The sequence below is a fragment of the Eurosta solidaginis genome, chromosome 2, assembly GCF_040869045.1.
Source record: "Eurosta solidaginis isolate ZX-2024a chromosome 2, ASM4086904v1, whole genome shotgun sequence".
NCBI lineage: Eukaryota > Metazoa > Arthropoda > Insecta > Diptera > Tephritidae > Eurosta > Eurosta solidaginis.
Window position 1 is genome coordinate 95,545,280 of NC_090320.1, and position 24,264 is coordinate 95,569,543.

The following is a 24,264-nucleotide window of genomic DNA, read 5'->3' on the forward strand; positions in this document are numbered from 1 at the left end:
CACAAAGCGGAACTGGTTTTTATCAATTATCCCATTTTGAGTCAGAAATTGTTTGAGATGGTTTTCAAATATTTTATCGATGGCGCTAAGCTTGGTAGTTTCAGCACAATTCCTTAGTTCCTCCTTTATGTACAGGAACCACTGAGCCAATCTTAAGCTCATCCGGATACTGACCTGATCGAAAACAATCGTCAATGAATTTTCTGATCGGATCAGTAAGATCATCTTTATATTTTTTAATAAATTTCGCAGAGATTTCATCTGGGCCATTGGCGGACTTTACACTCAAACTATCTATAGCTTTTGTAACTTCTATTACACTCTGCGAAAATGAATGGATATCTTATATTATTTGCTGGATTACCTATGAAGTTGATTGTATCTGGCATTTCAACAACTCTGACAAAGTATTCATTGAGATTATTAGCAATCTCAATGCTATTTATAATAGTGGATGAGTTGTAGAGCGTTTTCTACAACTTTTGACCTTCAACAAAACTTGCGAAAGGTTTTTCGATTAAAGAATGGTTAACCGAATAATTTCAATTTAATAATCTGCTTTATTGGAGTTCACTCTTCGATGGTTACAAAGTTAATAATCTTAAAAGCTAAAAACGAATTCAATGCTAGCAGTAAAAATATGTAGGAATATTCCATGGAAAAGCTCTGTTATATTACATTGACAATTACCGTAGAGAATCTCGTATGATTTCTTGAAATAGGTATGTTTTGGTGCGAAGAGACCAAAAACTATGCGTGTTATTATGTGTGCATATATAAAATTATATGTATATCCAACAACCCAAATGTATGAATGCTGCAGCGACGAAGGCGATGACGACGGTAGATGGACAGTGGGTTGAGCATAAAGCGAAGAAATTAGCTAAATGCAAGCAACGACAACGACAGCGATGATGTGACGTTAGAATCGTAGGTATGTACCTATGTATGTATGTGCGAAGTAGAGAGTAATGCAAATTCGAAGACTGGTTGGAAATGCATGTGCGACGTAGGTTGAACAATAAGGAGGGGCGTAAACATCCACCCCCCTTGAAAGCTTGCTTTCAATTGTTACTGTTGAGATGATGATGTTTCTATTGGTAGCTTACATACTCGAGTAACTGCTCTTTTGTATGTTCCTTCAGCAGTTTTGATAAGAACCACTCGTACTATGCCATCAATTCCAATGAAAGTATCAACAACTCTACCTAGTGGCCACTTCAGGGTTGGTGTGGAATCGTCCTTAATAAGAACCATGTCGTTGATTTTTAAATTTTGATATGTTGTCCTCCACTTGGTACGAACCATTAATTCTTTTAAGTATTCTTGCCACCAGCGATCCCAAAAGTTTTGTTGCATTGATTGCACCATTTGGTATCTTGATAACAACCCAGTAGGAATTTGTTGGACCGATGGTTCAACGACCGTGGTGAGACTTCTGCCAATCAAAAATTGAGCAGGAGTAAGCGCACGAAGATCGCCAAGGCTAGCAGACAAGGGTGTAAGCGGGCGGCTGTTGATCATTGCCTCAGCTTGACATTGTATTTAGCTCATCGAATGTAAGCAATGTTGCGCCGATAACACGTCGGAGATAATATTGGCACATTTTACTGCGCTTTCCCAAAGTCCGCCGAAATGCGGTGACCGTGGCGGTATGAATCTCCATTCTATGCCTTCGTCTGCACAAGCTGATTGGACTCTATTAATATGTTTTCGTGATGTAAATTCCGATAACATCTCCTTCAACTGTCGATTTGCTCCGACGAAATTTGTTGCATTGTCTGAGAAAATTGTGCGGCATTTGCCTCTGCGTGCAAAAAATCTCTTGAGAGAAGAAATGAATGCGGCAGTACTCAGGTCTGGTACCAACTCCATATGCACGGCCTTTGTTGTGAAGCAAATGAACAAGCTATGTATACTTTGATAGGGCCTTTGCTTCTAATTCTTTGAGTTATTGACAAAGGACCGCAATAGTCAACCCCAGCTATTTCAAAGGGATAAGCAGGCTGATCCCATGAGTTGCTGTTCTAGCTTGGGTTTGTTGCGATAGCATAAAATACACTTGTGAACTACCTGTTTAACTATATTTCGAGCGTTGATAATCCAGTACTTGTCACGAAGGATGCTCGAGAGAGTTTGGCATCCAGCATGGAGGTGTTGACGATGCGTAGCTTCCACGAGGGTTCGCACGAATGGGTGTGCCTTGGGAAGGAGAATTGGGTGTTTCGTAGACCACGGCAGTGATGAATTAGAAATTCTTCCACCCACTCTGATTATTTCATCGTGCAGAAATGGCGATAATTGATTGAGTGTGGAATTACGATTGACCTCAGATGTATGTAGTGTTTTGTACTCTTCGGCAAATTCTACACTCTGGATATATCGGCACACAGTCATTAGAGACTCATCTAGTTCTTTGGCCGTGATTGGCCCCGATTCCACGAAGCGATGACGAAGGGATGAAATAAAACGTTTAGCGTAAGCAAATATCCGAAACAGTTTTCCGTACCTATTCAAATATTTGTGTTCAGCTATGATATCTTCTTGTGGCGACGATGTTAATGACACACAAAGTGTGCGCTGTTCTGGAAGTTCTTGCGAAGCGGCAACTGGGTTGCGTGGCCAGAACCCGCTTTCCTTTGTCAAAAAATCTGGCCCACTGAACCACAATTTATTATCGATGAGGGCCTCTACTAGCGTTCCACGCGATACTAAATCTGCTGGATTCTCTTCGGATGGGACATGATGCCATGTGAAGTCTACAGTAATGTGTTGTATTTTTGCAACCCGATTGGCTACGAATGTTGTCCAGCAATGTGGTTCACGTTGAAACCATGACAAGGTGATAGTTGAGTCAGACCAACAGTGTACATTGCTCTTCTGTGCGCTGAATGTTTCTAAAATCGAATGAAGCAGCTCTGAGAGCAACAGAGCAGCACAAAGCTCCAATTTAGGTAGGGTTATCTCTTTCGTTGGTGCAACTCGTGACTTTAAGAGTTGAATGGATAGCATTTTCATCACAAGAAACGGCATAGATACATGCCCCATAATCCTTACCGCTTGCATCTGCAAAGGCATGTAAATTAATGTTATTGTTAAAGTATACGTACCGTGGCACTTTGATCCGATTGACGAGGGTCAGTTGATGGCAGATACTCTTCCATTCTGTGTGAATAGAAAGCGGTACACTCTCATCCCATGCCAAACGTAGTTTCCAGAGGCGTTGCAAAAAGATTTTGCACTCAACGATGATAGGATTAAGTATTCCTAGCGGGTCGAAGAAGCTTGCCACTTGTGCCAATATAGTGCGTTTGGTTAGCTTCGATGAATTATGTCGCGATGAGTGGTACGAGGAAATTAATTTGTCGTTTGTTGGTGACCATTTCAGTCCCAGAGCTTTTATGTAACTCATTTCATCTGCTGTGATAATTTCTTCAACGTCAGCGCTTGGTATGTCTTCAATAATTTCGTTGCAATTGGACGCGAATTTACGAAGTGGAAACCCACCTGATGCTAGTAGTGCGGTAACTTCAGTCTTGATTTCTAGCACTTCCCCTATTGTTTTCCCCCCTGTCATGAGGTTGTCGACGTAGAAGTCGCGAAGAGTGACTCGCGATCCAATAGGGTAGCTTTCGAGGTTTTCACGTGCAAGTTGTTGTAAGCAGCGAACTGCTAGGAATGGGGCGCAGCTGGTGCCGTACGTTACCGTTTGAAGTTGATGTGTTGTTAGAGGCTCTGAAGGAGAGTCACGCCACAATATACACTGCCACTTTGCATCGCGTGGATCAACGATGATTTGCCGATACACTTTAGTGATGTCAGCCATAAGAACGAACCGGTGAGTTCGAAACCGAAGCAGAATTTTTACAATATCGTCTTGTAGTGTGGACCCTGCGTGTAGAATTTCGTTTAAGGACCGCCCATTTGAAGTGCGACATGAAGCGTCGAATACTACACGCAATTTGGTTGTCGAACTCTCCTCCTTTACAACGCAGTGGTGGGGAATGTAGGTACCTACCTTCGAAGCTAACGCGCCCGTATCGACTGGTACCATATGTTGTAGCTCAATGTATTCTTTCATGAATGTCTTGTACTCTTGCTGAAGAATGCGGTTACTCTGAATTCTCTTTTCCATGGCGAAAAATCTTCGACGTGCCGTTTCCAAGGAGTTACCTAACCCAGCAGGATTTTCTTTGTAAACGTACGATGAACTTCTTCGTAACCAAGCAACGTATCGTATTTTCTCGAAAATTTTTCAAACTCATGCTCAGTTGTTGCGTTATCGACAAATGGTTTGTAGCAAACGTCTTCTACATTCCAGAACCTTTCCAGAAGAGACTCAAGCGATGAATTCGTTAGTGGCGATGCCTCGGTGTACGTTGTTGAGGATGAAGTAAACACCGAGGATAATGAGAGCGAAGAAGACGTAGTGAGGGCTCCAGCCACTACCCAACCCAGTTGCGTCTTTCGTAGAGTGGGTAAGTGTTTCTGCAGTTTTATTTGCCCCTCAGACAGGATGTCGAAGAAAATGCCGGCACCAAGAAGCAAATCAATGACACCAGGGATATGAAATGTTTTGTCGGCCAAGTTGATGTTTTGAGGTATCCCCCATTCAGCAATCTCTATAGGGCATCGTGGTTGAGACGAAGAAATCGACGGCATGATGACGGCCGTCATTAGTGACGTAAATCCAGTGTGCATGGATTTGATTCCAATTGAATTGAATTACCTTTATTGTTGTGAAGTTGTACTACAGCTGCAGCAAGGATTACATCATTGCTCTTCATATGTGAATGCAGTGACGTTGCTAGTGCTTGGATGGGGTCTGGTGATGTTAAGTGTCGATGGCGAATTACGGTGAAGCAGGGTATGATGACTCACCTTGCAATGTTGGCATCGATTGGTTGATGGACACTTGCTAGATAGATGATTTTTACCCAGGCAATTCAAACAAAGATTCCTTTTCTTAGCGACGTCATACCTCTGCAATGGGTCCATAGCGGCAAATTTACTACATTTAAAAGCACTCTGTGTGGGCACTTCATCGCACAGTGGACATTTATTGTTATTCGATGTGGTGACCAATACAGAGCCAGCCTTTGATGGACGCGCTGGGAATTTAGATGAGCTGTTTTTACTTGATACGTTGTTGCTGGCCTTTACCATGTTTATTGTTTGGCAACAGCGCTCGATGAACGAGACCGGATCATCCCATGACGGAAGTTGAACATTGGTTGTAGCACTATCCCATTTGACTGACATTTCCTCCTCCCATTTCAACTGTGTTTCATGGTCCAATTTGGCAACGATGAGGTGCAGTAAAATACCATCGGCGATTTGGGTGCGTGTTGCCAATGACTGCATAGCACGAAGATGAGCATTTATGGAGTCGATGAATTCTCGTAAAGAGGCAACTGTCGGGTGACTGATAGCTCCGTTGTCGAAGATGGCTTGCAAGTGCGATTGAAAAATATACCGCTTATTATCGTAGCGGTTAACAAGTAGCTCTACAGCCCGTTGATAATTTTCGTGTGTAACTTCCAGCGACTGTATTAAGCAAAATCCACTGTCACTTAAGCAAGAGCGTAGGTATTGGAACTTCTCCACGTCATCAAGTCCTGTGTTGTTGTGTACTATAACCTTAAACATATTCAGCCTTATTGTAAACTTCATGTGAATAAATCAATCCCATGAATTTTTTATTTCCCATGAACAAAAAATTTGTATCGTTAATTTCATGTGAATCAATCTTTATATTCGAATTTCGAATATGCTATTGTGAACATCACTCATGTTTTGTTTACAAATTTTTCGCAGAAAAAATTGCTGTTGTGTAGTCAAACATTTTTGTTTTTGCGTTAAATATTAAAATTGTAATTATTAGTGCTTACTTGCGCCTTTGTTTAATTGAAGAAGAAACTAATACCAGTCAGCAATTGGCTAAACGAGTGTCCAGGAAGATATTACGCGACAAGTGTAATCCCCTTGAATTACCCAATGCAAGGTAAACATGCAAATAATTATACTCGTAAACCAAATAAATAATCGCCTTTTAACTATTTATACATAGCTTTCACCAATTGTATAGAATAAATAAGCCGGCGTTCAAATATTTGTTGGATGTATTGCACAGTGGTCTGCCAGTGGCACGTAAACGTTTTGCAATAGACACAGTCGTAAAGCTTTCAGCTGCTCTGAGATTTTTTGGTGAAGGAGCATACCAAAAAGGAGTAGGGAGGCAAGTGGATGTTGGCTTGTCGCAGTCAAGTTTTAGCCACGTCTTGTCTGAAGTATTGAATGTTTTTGAGGAGTCCCTTTGTAATCAGGGGATAAAATGGCCTACTAAAGACGAAATGCGTGAAATTGCTTTGGATTTTCATCAACAATTTAATATCCCAGGCATTATTGGCTGCATAGATGGCACACACGTTAGAATTATAGGCCCTAGGAATAATAAACACTTATATTATAACAGAAAGGGTTACTATAGTATGAATGTTTTGCTGGTAGATTGGTAAAATTTGTGTATGCTTTTACGCATGTTTATAATTTTATCGGCAGGTATGGGATAACAATATGGCAATAAGATACGTCGATGCTACACACGCTGGAGCCCTTTCAGGATTTTCGGCCATAGTGCTTACCAACTGAGTTTTGTTTATAGACCTAATGTGATATAAAATATTTCTTAACTAAGTTTCATAAGCAATAAACAATCCTTACATTTTATCTAGTGTTGTTCCCCACTTTCAGTTTTGCGAACAAATTCTATACATTCACATGGAAAAAAATTTGTTGAGGGTTAGGGTAATTTTTCGAAAATGGGAAATTTTTCACATGTGAAGTTCACAATGAGAACAGAACAAATGTGGGAATTTTTCCATTGGGAATTGCATTCACGCGAAGTTTACAATAAGGCTGATTATAAAAGTCAAGCCATTCCGTGCGTTTCCCACTAAATTTCGTTAGCTGCAGATTAGGTAATCTGTGCGATGCTGGTTGCGATGACGAAGACGAAGAATTCGGTGTTGGGACTATAGTGCTACTAAACCCATCACTCCGACGAAGTACAGCTATACGATCGATTATAATGCTTTTTACTTCACAAAACGACACTTCGAAAGTTAATCGGTGATCTAGCTCAAAATGAGACTCATCAAGATGCTCCAACTCCGATTGCAGTCTTTCAAATGTGGTGAAATGATGCTCCAAAAGCGCAAGTTTAGATTCCAGCTGTGAATACGTCAAAGTGTTTAATTGCTGCGCGTTTTCACGCAGTTCGGAGTTTCGCCGACATAGTTGTTCTCGTTGCAGCTCCTTTACGTGTATGTTGTTGGAATTTGATGCTATTGGTGTCAATTGGGCATTAGCATCAAATGATCGATCTTCGTTGGTCTGTGACATTTTGACTGATGACTCTTGTTAATGATGCGAGCCGGATTAATCCGGCTCGAAGGACCTATGGATGAGTTGTAGAGCGTTTTCTCCAACTTTTGACCTTCAACAAGACTTGCGAAAGGTTCTTTGATTAAAGAATGGTTAACCGAACAATTTCAATTTAATAATCTGCTTTATTGGAGTTCACTCTTCGATGGTTACAAAGTTAATAATCTTAAAAGCTAAAAACGAATTCAATGCTAGCAGTAAAAATATGTAGGAATATTTCACGAAAAAGCTCTGTTATATTACATTGACAATTACCGTAGAGAATCTCGTATGATTTCTTGAAATAGGTAAACCAAACAATAAGTGCGAAGAGACCAAAAACTATGCGTGTTATTATGTGTGCATATATAAAATTATATGTATATCCAACAACCCAAATGCAAAGAGTATATATTTGTCAAGAGGCGTCACTCGATACTTTTGTTGTTGCCAAAGCAAATTACTCGATGTTTTCTCAAGGTAGTCGTTGGTTTTTTTTATCAGATGTATTTATAAAAACGCCTTCTATATATTTTCGTGGGGTATTTGTGTTTATTTTATTGATTGTATTAAATTATATAATTAATTCTCTTTCCAAAAATCGTAATTATGCAAAGTCACTTTACCGCATAACTATATAGGATTCAATTAAAAAAAACTAAACAAAACTTCTTTGAGAATCACATTCGACATGACAGGGTTGCTTTGGCAACAACAAAGTATCGAGTGACGCCTCTTAACAAATATATACTCTTTGCCAAATGTATGAATGCTGCAGCGACGAAGGTGATGACGACGGTAGATGGACAGTGGGTTGAGCATAAAGCGAAGAAATTAGCTAAATGCAAGCAACGACAACGACAGCGATGATGGTACAGTTTTTCGCCAAATCTGGTAAGGTATTTTATTCATTGTCTATTTTCCTCAGATTTAGGAATTTTTTTCTTGTTGTGGTAATGTATAATCGAATGCAAAGTTATTAGAAATCTTACTTTTATGTTTAACTTACTTATCGTTATGAGCGCCATGAAAAATATTTGAATTCCGCTACCAATAACGGCGGAAAAAAGACGAGTATTTTTCGGAGGGCGAAACACATCACCATGCAGTAGTTTCCAGCCAGTTTCTTCGAGCGTGTCTTCAATGTTGTCATCTGTATTATAACGCGCAATATCTCTACGAAGAGTACGGATCATGATCATAGTCAGTATACCTGAAAATGTTTTCTATTGTATACTGTTGAGATATTTGAAAACGTTTTATTAACTTAAATTTACCAGAGAGAAAAAATACGACGACAAGTGAATTGATAATACTAAACCAATGAATTTGCACGTCGTTCATGTCCAGATATATATCCCATCGGGACGCCCAACTTACTTTAGATTCCTTCCATTCGACGGAATATGTGAAATATAGTTGCGTATTTGACTTCGAGTTCACCTAATACAAACTTAATTTTAATATAAATTTCAAATTGTAAAAATATGTGGAATTACCAGTTGCGGTCTCGCATTGTCTGGAAAATTACAGGAGTCCCCTTCAAATTTTATTTCCTTATAGTTAACTGAAGCTGTTTCTACTTCAAAGCCAACAACGCGGTATTTGTTTCTATTGTAAATAAAAATATATGTTAATGTCAGTACTGCCGTACATACTTCATTCTTTTGTTAAATGATTTCCAGACTAAAATTTATTTTGTGGATATAGATTGTTTTGTTTTTAGTTTGTGAAAAGAACTATAAAATCCATATATGTAATAATTGTTGCTACAGGCTAGGTACACTCACAAACATCAGAGTGCCCATATATTGCTGCTTAAATGTTTTTGCTTTTGTATTCAATAAGCGAATGTACTTAATTTAAAATTTTTCTTGTCACACTTATGCTACTACAATCAGAAAAATTTTGTAGGCTGTCTTTTTTTAAATTCGAATTCAAAACTCATTGCGAGCATTTCCATTACCAATATAGGATTATTACATATATGATAGTAGAATTCTTTGCAAGCAACCTGCAACGAACGATTAAGTGTCGTATATTCAACTATCATATAATATACAATACCTCATGATGCAATAAAACCAGGCAGGTGATCACAGTAGTACAACCACAAAAATTTGACGGCCCTCATAATCCGGTCATGAATTTTAAAGTAGTAGGAAAGGAAACTTTTTGTACACTTTTGTACTTTACCAATGTAATGTGCGAAAAGAGTCAAAATCGATATATCTTACACATTGGAAACGGGAACATGACAGAAAAATGATGAGAAAACAGAGGCAACAGAAAGAAGTTGGAGGGAAGTGGGAAAAGTAAAGAAACCAAGAGGGATGAAAAGGGTTAGCCAGAGTATAGGCAGGTGAATAATAGTGAATAATGATAGAGAAAGGCGGAACCATGTCTATCTGGTTTCATCATACGGCTATTTCATGTTTGCCTAAACGTTTTTAGAGTCAGCCAGAGCTGTTTCAAATAAAGTTTTGATAAGGTAGATATTTCTTTTTTGGCGTCAATGAATTTCTACGAGCTCTGATTTTTCGAAGCATCGTTGCTGTAAAACCTATTCCGCTTTATATTTTTACGCCAGCCACCATTTTCTGCTCAATGAACCTAACTCTTAACGCTTCGTTTACATAGTTAATATTGGGTATCGGGACCGTGTACCGCCGATTTTCGTATTACAAGCATCCCAGATATTCATCCGCGATTTCATGACATTTTTCCAGGTCGTCAATCATCTCATTGACGTCAAAAGTCTGTTCGGTTACCATTATTCGAAAATTTCATTTGAAATTTTTCATAATCACTTTCTAGAAATAGGACTATGGAATAGCCTGTAAATATTGGTTGCTTTCCAATGTTTATCCAATAACAAAAAATAATAGTTGAATAACTGTTATAGTTGACCAGTGTATAACCTCATAAAGTCTTACAATCAAGTATGAAGTTGAAAGGATATGAAACTAGTACTTAATATAAATTAACTAAAAATATTTTTTTGAGGTTTAAAATTATTGATTACAAAAACTTTGTACCCATTTCTTGGTCTCAAAACGAAGATTATACGCATGAATGGTGAAAACAATGATCATCCTGAAATCCTATAAATCATTTGTAACTATTTAAAATATGGCAGCATGAAAATTCCATAGCTTTAATAGCAAAAGCATGGGCGTAGTCAGCCAAAAAACGTGATAATGTAACTGTGAGTTCATGCAATAACTGCTTAAATCGGGATTGTGTATTTCCAGTCGTTAAATTCTATGACAACTTTTCAAAATGTATGCATACTCTTCGAACAAGGATTAAGACCAAGTTAAAATATTCCTAGATTATCTTCATTTTCGTTCTTAATTCCTAATCGGTAATTAAATGGCTAGCTTTCTTGTATGAATTTATCCCTTCGATAATGCGTAATTACGATACTTTTTACTAGACTTTGGCCATGAGATTCCACCCTAGTTGGAAGAGCAACATGAAAGAAACGTAAAAAACACGTAAGCAAACGTAAACGCACGTTTCGTAATGAAACGAATATTCAGGTGATATCACCTGTTTTCCTTTATTCTGACAAGGTCAGCATGCATATTTCAGAGGCTTGTTTATCATACTTAACTACCTTTGTACTACGATGGGAGTAGATTTTACCATACTTTTAAAAATAAAATACACTTTATTAGCCACTAGCAGAATGTTTTAGATAAAAGAGATAAATTTAACTTTGTATTCCCCAACTTAGTACAAAAAATGAGGCAATCAAAATCTATTACTTGTGTAATCCATGTTAATACCGGAAAATAGAGCTGAAAAAGTGAGATTATATAAATGACTTAACCTTTATTATTGCACTACAATAATATCGTTTCTAGGGATGGGACATGTGTGAAGATATTGTGAATTTAATGAATTTTTTTAAGAAGGAGGTTTGAGTTTTTATGAGCCTTTTGTATTAATCATAAGAAAAGAATACCCTTTTTGGGAGAATGACTTTTTGCAGCGCTAAACAATCGTAGGCTTTTGACGTTCAACCATCCGTTTTCTTTTAGTATTGGCTGAACGTGATAAATCCTGTAAAGGAAGTTTGAACATATATAGCTTCTCGTCCAATTTGCGGTGTGCTACTCTTAATTTTCTTTCGAATGGGCCTGCGTGCTTACCTGCATTTCGAATGGATTCCAAAACTAAACTCAGTGCATTGCCGAATCAGCACCATTTCCTGCAATGCTTCGCAAATATGGCTAACGCTCTCGACAGAGCCAATAATAGCAAACAACTAAATATGTTCAAAGAAATCGAACTGATTTGGTAGATGCCATTAATTAATGCAATGAAAGGCGATTGTCCCACTTCCTACCCTTTTCAGTCCAAGCCAATGCAAAATTACAGAAATTGTGTCAGAAATTTGAATTTGATTTTAAAATAATTACCTACATGGAAAGTTTGTGCGCATAATACATTTTCGACATTTTGTAAATATTTCATGTCAAGGTTTGAATGCTACAGTGATGTGTTCAATAGTGAGAACAGAAACAGAAATTTTTATTTGGTCCGTTTTGTTTATTTTTTTGAATACTCATTATTTAACTGCATTAAGTAAGACTTTTTTTCCTTTTTATAAAAACGCATTATCTCTCTGCTACACATAACGTTACGAAGGAGAATTGTAAAATATTAAAACTAATAATCCTGCCAAATAAACATCTAGCTTTGATACAACCTTTCTCGAAGGCAGGATTATGGAATTTTTAAATGGGAACATCAGGACACGTTTGCCCTTATACGGGAAACGATTCAAACATACGAGAGGTTAAAAGAATTATATTTCTAATATTCGGCCGCTGCCGTGATGTGGCGGTAGCGTGCTCCGCCTATTACACTGAAGATCCTGGGTTCACGGCCTGGGCAAAGCAACATCAAAACTTTAAAAACACGTTTTTCAATTAGAAGTTTTTTAAGCGGAGTCGCTCCTCGGCAGTGCTTTGGGAAGCGCTGTGAGTGTATTTCTGCCATGAAAAGCTTCTCAGTGAAAACTCATCTGCCTTGCAGATGCCGTTTGAATTCGGCATAAAAACACGTAGGCCCCGTCCCGTCAATTTGTACGAAAAAATTAAAAGGAGCATGACGCAAATTGGAAAAGAGGCGCGGCCTTAAATAAATTCGGGGTTTTAACTACTTTGTATTCTTTACTTTAATTTTTAAAATAATTTTTAATTGAGTTTTCATGTTAACTAAAATTTTTTGAATAACTTCAAAAAAAGAAAATTCTAACTAGTTGAAAAATATTTAAACTCAAAAGTAAATAAAATAATATTTCTAAAAAATAAATATTTAAATATTTGGTTAACCACCAAATATATTGGCGATTCTACCAACGGACCTAAATTTTTATATAAGTCTATATGTGATACAATTACTGAATGTGACGCTTTACGTATCGCAAAGCTATTGACCAATAAAATACCGCAAATAAAAGTGCAACTAAGTGAGGTGCTATCAACGAAAATTTGTTTTAGTTACCTGAACCAACTTCAGAAGATATAGTTTAATTGGATGTACATATATATTACGTCTGATGGGTCAAGTAAAAACACCATCATCACAATACATCAGTGCTATGACAAAAACCCTCACCACTAACAAAGCTCTAGCAAACAAATATGTGATTTGTAAATTAATATACTAAAAAATAAAATAAAGCAGATTTAATATCTATAAGAATTATTCAATGCAAAACGTAATGAATTTAAATTAAACTGCCACTTAATTTTAATAAAAGAAACCAAGAAATTGTGTACCTAAACGAAAATCGTGTTTATTAATAACAAAACTAAGAAGCTTAAAATAATTTTAAAGAACCACTGACCCATTGACATTATATTTTCACGTCCTATCTTATATTTAATCAACATTGAAGAACTGAAAGAATATGCGAAAATGTTTGAATTAGACTAACGCACATCATTTGCTGTCGTATATATTAAACTTAAAATTCATTAAGATAATACCGCTAATTCCTCCCTACAATTCATTCATATATCGAAGTATTTTAATACTCAACGAAACATCGTCATTTTGTATACCATTTGTTGGAATCACTCGTCCTTACACTTAACGTCCTCTTCACTAATTACAAAGCCATTGCATAACAAAGCCATTGCATAGATAGCAACAACGATGTATTTAATTGTCATCACGTCAAAAAAACGCAATTGATTCGCTTAAAATCTTTACAATCATCAATCAACTACTTATTAATTTTAATATTTTTTTTTATTAAATTTAATTTTATGTAAGTATAATTTTTATTTTAATATTAAATTTTAAATTTTTTTTTTTATAATTCAAATTAAAATGTTAAGCCCTTTAAATTTTCAAATTTATTTTAAGGTTATTTTTATATTTTAGCAATTTTATATAAATTATTTAAATTTTTTTTTTTTTTTATAAAAAGAAATATTTTATTTAAATTGTTAACTCCCTTTCCAAACAAATTCTTAAATATTTTCTAATTTTCAAATTTTTCATTTACATTTTTTTTCTATGGTTCTGCGTTCACCAATGCGAGCTCGTAATTTTACAAATTGTGGAAATCAAAATAACAACCATAAAAATAACATCATGGCTCACAAAACAACTCAAAATTCTAACATTAATACAACACAAAACAACATCTCTAATATAACACAAGATACTTCAACACAAGATAACTTTACAAATTTTCCTTCTACTAAATCTATTAAATTACCACAATTTTGGCAAGATCGTCCTGATGCCTGGTTTTTACTTGTTGAAGGACAATTTCAAATTAATAATATCACTGATGATAATTTAAAATTTCAAAATGTTCTAGTTACCCTTCAACGAGATACTATTTCTAAAATTTTGACATTATTAACCCTCCTCCTTTTTTCAATAAATATAATACAATTAAAAAGATTTTATGCGAAAGATTTTCACTTAGTGAAGAAACAAGATTAGAAGAATTATTTTCAAAAACTGAACTTGGTGATCGTTCACCATCTGAATTATTCAGATTTATGAAATCACTTATAGGTACTGACTCCATTGTAAGTGAAGAATTACTTTTCAAATTATGGATTCGTAAATTGCCACAAGAAATACAAATCCATTTAACTTCTAGTAACAATCAAAATAAAGAAGAAGAAATTATTTTAGCTAACAAACTTTTTGATTTAATAACAAACCTCATTCTTCTGAATCTCCTATAGTTTCGAGTATAAATAATAATATTTTAGAACAATGCGTTAAAAATTTAACTGAATTAAATACGGCTATTTATCAAAATTTAAATAAAATTTCTAATGATATTAATCAATTACAAATCTGTTCAAGATCTAAAGATAGAAATAGATCTAAATCTCGAAATTTTTCAAGCTCAAGAAATTTTTCAAACAATCGTAATTTTACTTCACAAACAAATATTTGTTGGTATCAGAAAAAATTTAGAATAACGCTCTTAAATGTATACCCCCATGCAATTTTAATCAAAATCATAATTCATATTCCGAACAAAATTTAAACTAAAAAAATCCATTATGACGGTGACGGATAATGGAACTATTATTAAACCTACTCGTCGCCTATTCATATTTGATAAATTCAATAAACTTAATTTTCTTATTGATACCGGCGCAGTCGTATCAGTTATTCCTTTTTCTAAATTTAAAATTTATAAAAGAAATTCGGATCTTACTTTGACTGCAGCAAACGGTTCTTCAATTGAAACTTTTGGCTTAAAACTACTTAAAATTGATTTAGGTTTAAGAAGAGATATTGAATTTCCATTCATTATTGCGAATATTGATACACCAATTTTAGGAGCACACATTTTAGAAAAATTCGGAATTATTGTCAATATTAAAAACAAAGAAATAATGGATTCTACTACAAAAATTAAAGTTGCTGGATCTTCTGGATTTTCTTGTTTTCAAAATTACTTAATGAATTTCCATCTATTACCTGTGAACCAGATTATACTAAAAAAGTTAAACACCATACGGTTCACAGGATAGAAACAAAAGGTATTTTACCATTTTCGAAACCCAGATGTCTTGATCCAATCAAACTTAAAATTGCTAAAGGTGAATTTGATTTTTTAGTTAAAACAGGTATATGCAGACCCTCAAATTCTCCTATTGCATCTCCACTTCATTTCGTTCCTAAAAAAGAACCAAATGATTGGAGACCTTGCGGAGACTACCGAAGACTTAATTGTATTACTTCACCAGTTCGGTATCCTTTACCACATATCCACGATTTAACAACTGATTTAAAAAACAAACATTTTTTTCCAAAATTGATCTTGTGCGTGCTTACCACCAAATTGCAATGGCAGAAGAAGACATTCATAAAACTGCAATAACTACCCCTTTTGGAATGTTTGAATTCGGTTTACGAAACAGTGCTCAAACTTTCCAACGCTTTATTATGAAGTATTTTCTGATTTCGATTTTGTATTTACATACATTGATGACATTCTTATTGCCAGTGATAATGAGGATCAACATATAAATCATTTAAAATCTGTTTTCAAAAGACTTGAAGAATATAATTTAAATATCAAACCTTCAAAATGTACCCTCGGTGTAAATAAATAAAATTTTTTAAGTTACGAAATTTCAGGCGAAGGTATTAAACCATCTTTAGACAGAATTGAAATCATAACAAATTTTGAAAAACCAATTTCTACAAATAAATTACAAAAATTTTTAGGTATGATAAATTACTATCACAGATATATTAAAATGTTAGCAACAGAACTTAGTCCTCTGCATGAAATGTTAACGCATGCAATTAAAAACAAACTCAAACAATTAAATTGGACAAATGAAACCACAACAGCTTTCGAAAATGTTAAAAAAACTTTTTGCTAAAAATACTTTGCTTACACATTTCGACAAAAATGGTACTTTATCATTAGCAGTAGATGCATCAAATGTTGCTATTGGAGCAGTTCTTCAACAAATAAAAAAAAAATAAATGTAAGGCGCGATAACCTCCGAAGAGATCTAAGGCCGAGCTTCTCTTCCAATTTGCGTCGTGCTCCTCTTGATTTTCCCTACAAATTGGCCGGATGGAACCTACATGATTTTATGCCGACTCCGAACGGCATCTGCAAGTCAGATGAGTTTTCACTGAGAGCTTTTCATGGCAGAAATACACCCGGAGCGCTTGCCAAACACTGCCAAGGGCCACCCCGCTTAGAAAAATTTTCTTCTAATTGAAAAACCTTATTTCTAAAAATTTTGATGTTGCTTTGCCCGGGGTTTGACCCCAAGGCATCCGGTGTGGTAGGCGGAGCACGCTACCATCACACCACGGTGGCCGCCAGTTCTTCAACAAACTAGCAATAATATACTAGAACCCTTAGCTTATTTTTCAAGAAAATTAACTACAACAGAAACTAAATATTCAACATTTGATCGTGAACTTTTGGCAATTTATAATTCAATTAAACATTTTAAACATTTTATTGAAGGTAGAAATTTTACAATTTATACTGATCATAAACCTTTAATTCATGTTCTAAATTCTAAAGTAGATAGATCTCCTCGTCAACTACGTCATCTTGAATATATTGCTCAATTTACAAATGATATTCAACATATACGTGGAAAAGACAACATAGTTGCCGACACACTTTCCCGTATTCCAGAAATAAATGCAATTTCAACTCAAGATATAAATTTAGAAACCTTATATAAAGAACAACAAACTGATACATTTTTACAAAAAACCATTTCTGATCAAAATTCTAAAAATAATTTAAAAGAAATTCATATTCCAGTTATTAATTTAAACATATGGTGTGATGTTTCTCTACAACCTTTTCGACCTTATGTTCCACATTCTATGAGAAAAATTATATTTGACAAAATTCACTCATTATCTCATCCAAGTATAAGAACAACTAGAAAATTAATTCAAAATAAATATTATTGGCCTAACATGCGTAAAGAAATTAACGATTGGACTTCATCTTGCATCAATTGTCAAAAATCCAAAATTTCAAGGCATACTAAATCTCCTATTCAAAAAATTCAAATACCATCAGGTCGTTTTGAACATATTCATATGGATATTGTTGGACCTCTTCCAGTTTCAAATGAAAATTATTATACTTATGTTTAAGAATTCATGAGCTTAACCCCGGCTTATAATAATTGAATTTTTAATTATTATGTTTTTTCTAAGAGAAACTGAAAAGAAAGAAACATTTACTGGCATATTGCGATGGACCATTTCGAAAACCGCCAACGTAATCATCATCAGGCAAATTTGTAATGTTATCAAAGGTTTCACCGGGATTCGAACCGTAAATCACATGGTGAAACTGCAGTAGCCTTTAACCACTAGGCCATCCTGCAGGTACTTGTTTTCATGCTTAATTCAGTTTTTCTCATTTCTACACTAACAACACAATTGAGACATTTTGTCTCTATATTGATTTGTGTGCCATGTAGATTTGTTTTTGTAAAGTTCTTCTTCGTTGCGAATGAGAAGCTTTGTAAACTCGGGCTCAGTTGTACATATATATGTATGTTTGTTTAATGGTGTGTTCAGTTTATACTTATATTTAAGAATTCATGAGCTTAACACCGGCTTATAATAATTGAATTTTCAATTATTATGTTTTTTCTAAGAGAAACTGAAAAGAAAGAAACATTTACTGGCATATTGCGATGGACCATTTCGAAAACCGCCAACGTAATCATCATTAGGCAATTTTGTAATGTTATCAAATGTTTCACCGGGATTCGAACCGTAAATCACATGGTGAAACTGCAGTAGCCTTTAACCACTAGGCCATCCTGCAGGTACTTGTTTTCATGCTTAATTCAGTTTTTCTCATTTCTACACTAACAACACAATTGAGACATTTTGTCTCTATATTGATTTGTGTGCCATGTAGATTTATTTTTGTAAAGTTCTTCTTCGTTGCGAATGAGAAGCTTTGTAAACTCGGGCTCAGTTGTACATATATATGTATATTTGTTTAATGGTGTGTTCAGTTTATACTTATATTTAAGAATTCATGAGCTTAACACCGGCTTATAATAATTGAATTTTCAATTATTATGTTTTTTCTAAGAGAAACTGAAAAGAAAGAAACATTTACTGGCATATTGCGATGGACCATTTCGAAAACCGCCAACGTAATCATGATCAGGCAATTTTGTAATGTTATCAAAGGTTTCACCGGGATTCGAACCGTGAATCACATGGTGAAACTGCAGTAGCCTTTAACAACTAGGCCATCCTGCTGGTATTTGTTTTCATGCTTAATTCAGTTTTTCTCATTTCTACACTAACAACACAATTGAGACATTTTGTCTCTACATTGATTTGTGTGCCATGTAGATTTGTGTTTGTAAGGTTCTTCTTCGTTGCGAATGAGAAGCTTTGTAAACTCGGGCTCAGTTGTACATATATGTATATGTATGTTTGTTTAATGGTGTGTTCAGTTTATACTTATATTTAAGAATTCATGAGCTTAACACCCGCTTATAATAATTGAATTTTCAATTATTATGTTTTTTCTAAGAGAAACTGAAAAGAAAGAAACATTTACTGGCATATTGCGATGGACCATTTCGAAAACCGCCAACGTAATCATCATCAGGCAATTTTGTAATGTTATCAAAGGTTTCACCGGGATTCGAACCGTGAATCACATGGTGAAACTGCAGTAGCCTTTAACCACTAGGCCATCCTGCTGGTATTTGTTTTCATGCTTAATTCAGTTTTTCTCATTTCTACACTAACAACACAATTGAGACATTTTGTCTCTATATTGATTTGTGTGCCATGTAGATTTGTTTTTGTAAAGTTCTTCTTCGTTGCGAATGAGAAGCTTTGTAAACCCGGGCTCAGTTGTACATATATATGTATGTTTGTTTAATGGTGTGTTCAGTTTATACTTATATTTAAGAATTCATGAGCTTAACACCGGCTTATAATAATTGAATTTTCAATTATTATGTTTTTTCTAAGAGAAACTGAAAAGAAAGAAACATTTACTGGCATATTGCGATGGACCATTTCGAAAACCGCCAACGTAATCATCATCAGGCAATTTTGTAATGTTATCAAAGGTTTCACCGGGATTCGAACCGTGAATCACATGGTGAAACTGCAGTAGCCTTTAACCACTAGGCCATCCTGCTGATATTTGTTTTCATGCTTAATTCAGTTTTTCTCATTTCTACACTAACAACACAATTCAGACATTTTGTCTCTATATTGATTTGTGTGCCATGTAGATTTGTTTTTGTAAAGTTCTTCTTCGTTGCGAATGAGAAGCTTTGTAAACTCGGGCTCAGTTGTACATATATATGTATGTTTGTTTAATGGTGTGTTCAGTTTATACTTATATTTAAGAATTCATGAGCTTAACACGGGCTTATAATAATTGAATTTTCAATTATTATGTTTTTTCTAAGAGAAACTGAAAAGAAAGAAACATTTACTGCCATATTGCGATGGACCATTTCGAAAACCGCCAACGTAATCATCATCAGGCAATTTTGTAATGTTATCAAAGGTTTCACCGAGATTCGAACCGTGAATCACATGGTGAAGCTGTAGTAGCCTTTAACCACTATGCCATCCTGCTGGTATTTGTTTTCATGCTTAATTCAGTTTTTCTCATTTCTACACTAACAACACAATTGAGACAATTTGTCTCTATATTGATTTGTGTGCCATGTAGATTTGTTTTTGTAAAGTTCTTCTTCGTTGCGAATGAGAAGCTTTGTAAACTCGGGCTCAGTTGTAGATATATATGTATGTTTGTTTAATAGTGTGTTCAGTTTATACTTATATTTAAGAATTCATGAGCTTAACACCGGCTTATAATAATTGAATTTTCAATTATTATGTTTTTTCTAAGAGAAACTGAAAAGAAAGAAACATTTACTGGCATATTGCGATGGACCATTTCGAAAACCGCCAACGTAATCATCATCAGGCAATTTTGTAATGTTATCAAAGGTTTCACCGGGATTCGAACCGTGAATCACATGGTGACACTGCAGTAGCCTTTAACAACTAGGCCATCCTGCTGGTATTTGTTTTCATGCTTAATTCAGTTTTTCTCATTTCTACACTAACAACACAATTGAGACATTTTGTCTCTATATTGATTTGTGTGCCATGTAGATTTGTTTTTGTAAAGTTCTTCTTCGTTGCGAATGAGAAGCTTTGTAAACTCGGGCTCAGTTGTACATATATATGTATGTTTGTTTAATGGTGTGTTCAGTTTATACTTATATTTAAGAATTCATGAGCTTAACACCGGCTTATAATAATTGAATTTTCAATTATTATGTTTTTTCTGAGAGAAACTGAAAAGAAAGAAACATTTACTGGCATATTGCGATGGACCATTTCGAAACCCGCCAACGTAATCATCATCAGGCAATTTTGTAATGTTATCAAAGGTTTCACCGGGATTCGAACCGTGAATCACATGATGAAACTGCAGTAGCCTTTAACCACTAGGCCATCCTGCTGGTATTTGTTTTCATGCTTAATTCAGTTTTTCTCATTTCTACACTAACAACACAATTGAGACATTTTGTCTCTATATTGATTTGTGTGCCATGTAGATTTGTTTTTGTAAAGTTCTTCTTCGTTGCGAATGAGAAGCTTTGTAAAATCGGGCTCAGTTGTACATATATATGTATGTTTGTTTAACTCATTAAACGCTAGTGTTACATATATGTAACGTTTAAAGCACTATATTTATATACGATTTTTCAAAATTGCAATTTTAAATGTTTCAAACTTTTAAATAAGAATCGCAGTAAACATAGCAAAGAGTGAGAGTGCACTACAGTTTAGCTCTTCTGTTTAGTATAACAAAAGCAATAGAGCGTTGAAGACGATGCAAATTTCACATACGTAAAAAAAATATCCAAATGGGAACACGCTATCGGTAAGTAGTAATTTTAGCAAAGTGCAAGACATTATGTGAAAGCTTTGTTCTACATATTTTAATGATTTTATGAATGCATGTGTTCGTATAAAAAAAGATATGAAAATAACTGTACTTATAAGTTTTTTTTTCGTTTCTTGTAAGCGTGACATATATGACACGCTCGCGGGTTCGCTTTATGTATAAACATTTATATAAAGATTTGTGCGGTCAATGTAAAAGTATAATATTTGTTGGTTACCAGGGAAAAACTATCTGTCGAAGATATTTGCGCCGTTTTGGAGGAATTCAATAACAATGAAGAAGATGAAGTGAAAGCTATTTATATCGAGGCACCTGATGCGGGCGCTCTTTCAGGTGAAGATTCAAGTGATGAAGACGGGGGAAGTTTAGAAAACTTGCCGCATACACAGCTTGTAGAGGAGAGGGAAGTAGTAATAAGAAAAAAGACCGACGTCGAAGAGAACCCCGATTTCAATATAGATACTGAAATTTTAGACTACTTGAATCATTCCCTGTCGGATTTAGAAGTAAACCTTTTGGAAGAATCATTTTCTTCTGAGAAAGCACCCGAAAAGCCGAGTACATCGCTGTCAGCTCAAAAGCCAATAATCGTCGTCGCAAGGCAGCTTCAACGCAACCACATAGTAAGGCGAAGAGAACGAAGCCATCCTTTTCATGGGTCGACGATAACACCCAACATAGAGTTCCAATTTTTCCTAACGGTAATTACAGTGACTGCACCAACTTAGAGCCATGCGAGCAGTTCCAAAAGTTTTTTGATGACGATTTATTGCAAATGCTATGTGACGAGTCAAACAGGTATTCAGTCCTAAATAATAATGGGAACCCAAATATTACAGTGAGAGAAATGAAGGTCTTTTTGGGAATTATGATAATAAGTGGATATACCTATTCTCCAAACAAAGAAGCATATTGGAGCGTTGACAAAGATATTCAAAATGGTGTTATTATTGACTCGATGAGACGTGATCGTTTTCGAGTGATTTTCATAAACTTGCACTTTATTGACCCAGAAAAGATAGATTTATCAGACAAAATATGGAAATTGAGACCCATAACGGATGCTCTGAAGGTGAAGTTCGCAAAAAACTTTCATCCAGAACAGAATTTGTCCTACGATGAATCAATAGTGGAATACTACGGCAGGCATGGTTGTAAACAATTTATTAGAGGCAAACCATTGAGATTTGGATATAAAATGTGGTGCCTAAATACGCCTTCCGGTTATCTGCTAAACTTTGAGATGTATCAGGGGAAAAACCCTAGAACAAACGAGGAATACGCGGCAGGCTATGGAAAGAACGCTGCTCCTTTATTTTCAATGATTGATGAATTTGATGAAACGTGGAAGCCACTTCCCTTTCGATTCTTTTTTGATAATCTCTTCACTTCAATACCTGTTTTACTTGGACTAAAAAAATATGGATATGAAGGAACTGGAACCATTCGTCAAAATTATATACCAAACTCTTGTCCTTTGCCACTGAAGGATAAGTTGAAGAAAATGGAACGCGGTTATATTGCTAGTTCTCGGATTTCTGAGTGTGGTATTATAGTCACAAAATGGGTAGACAATGCAGCAGTTTCCATCGCATCAACTTTATTTGGAAAGGAGCCAGTCGGGAAAGCTATAAGGTACTCTAGAGCTGAACATTCAAAGGTTCAGGTTCAAATTCCAAATGCTGTTGTAATGTACAATAAGAATATGGGTGGCACGGACCGCATGGACCAAAACGTCAACGCTTACCGGATCGGAGCTAGAGGAAAAAAGTGGTGGTTTTCAATTTTTACATGGTTGGTTGATGTATCCATTCAAAATGCTTGGCTCCTACAGAGAAGAGGCGGATAAGGGTTAACCCAACTACAGTTTAGAAGAAGTATTGCTAATCACTTTTGTCGCACTTACGGAGAAGTCCGAGGTCCATGGGGATTTAGACGTCCGGAATCTCAAAAATGTTAATTTTCATGTTAGCATGAAAAATTTTATTACATAATAGAAACACGCGAGTGTTACATATATGTCACGGGTCGTTCAGACTCATCAGGATAGAGGTTGAAACTTTTAGTTGCAGTTTTGGGTACATATCAGTCCTTGTAGTAACCACAAAAAATTTGGTTGTTCTAACTTTGCTATTTAGCTTTCGCGTTTAATGGGTTAATGGTGTGTTCAGTTTATACTTATATTTAAGAATTCATGAGCTTAACACCGGCTTACAATAATTGAATTTTCAATTATTATGTTTTTTCTAAGAGAAACTGAAAAGAAAGAAACATTTACTGGCATATTGCGATGGACCATTTCGAAAACCGCCAACGTAATCATCATCAGGCAATTTTGTAATGTTATCAAAGGTTTCACTGGGATTCGAACCGTGAATCACATGGTGAAACTGCAGTAGCCTTTAACCACTAGGCCATCCTGCTGGTATTTGTTTTCATGCTTAATTCAGTTTTTCTCATTTCTACACTAACAACACAATTGAGACATTTTGTCTCTATATTGATTTGTGTGCCATGTAGATTTGTTTTTGTAAAGTTCTTCTTCGTTGCGAATGAGAAGCTTTGTAAACTCGGGCTCAGTTGTACATATATATGTATGTTTGTTTAATGGTGTGTTCAGTTTATACTTATATTTAAGAATTCATGAGCTTAACACCGGCTTATAATAATTGAATTTTCAATTATTATGTTTTTTCTAAGAGAAAATTATTATATTTTAACAATTATTGACAGATTTTCACGTTGGCCTGAAGCTTATCCACTTAAAGATATTTCAACAAATACTATAGTGAAAACTTTTATTCAAAATTATATACCACGATTTGGTATACCGTTGAATATTACAGTAGATC

At 35.3% G+C, this 24,264-nt stretch overlaps 1 protein-coding gene across 9 annotated transcripts in view; it reads right to left on the reverse strand.

The window, feature by feature from the left end:
* Window positions 1-24,264, reverse strand: part of TM9SF4 (transmembrane 9 superfamily protein member 4) — an 884,035-nt gene that overhangs the window by 590,180 nt on the left and 269,591 nt on the right. For all 9 annotated transcript variants that reach the window (XR_010949598.1, XM_067766009.1, XM_067766006.1 and 6 more), the window contains 3 exons: window positions 8,925-9,036; window positions 8,703-8,868; window positions 8,435-8,638 (listed from right to left, as the gene is read on the reverse strand). Coding sequence is in view for 8 of the 9 variants with exons in the window: in XM_067766009.1 (XP_067622110.1) it covers window positions 8,435-8,638; window positions 8,703-8,868; window positions 8,925-9,036 (482 nt within the window). In the remaining variant the exon portion in view is untranslated. The remainder of the gene's footprint in view (window positions 1-8,434; window positions 8,639-8,702; window positions 8,869-8,924; window positions 9,037-24,264) is intronic.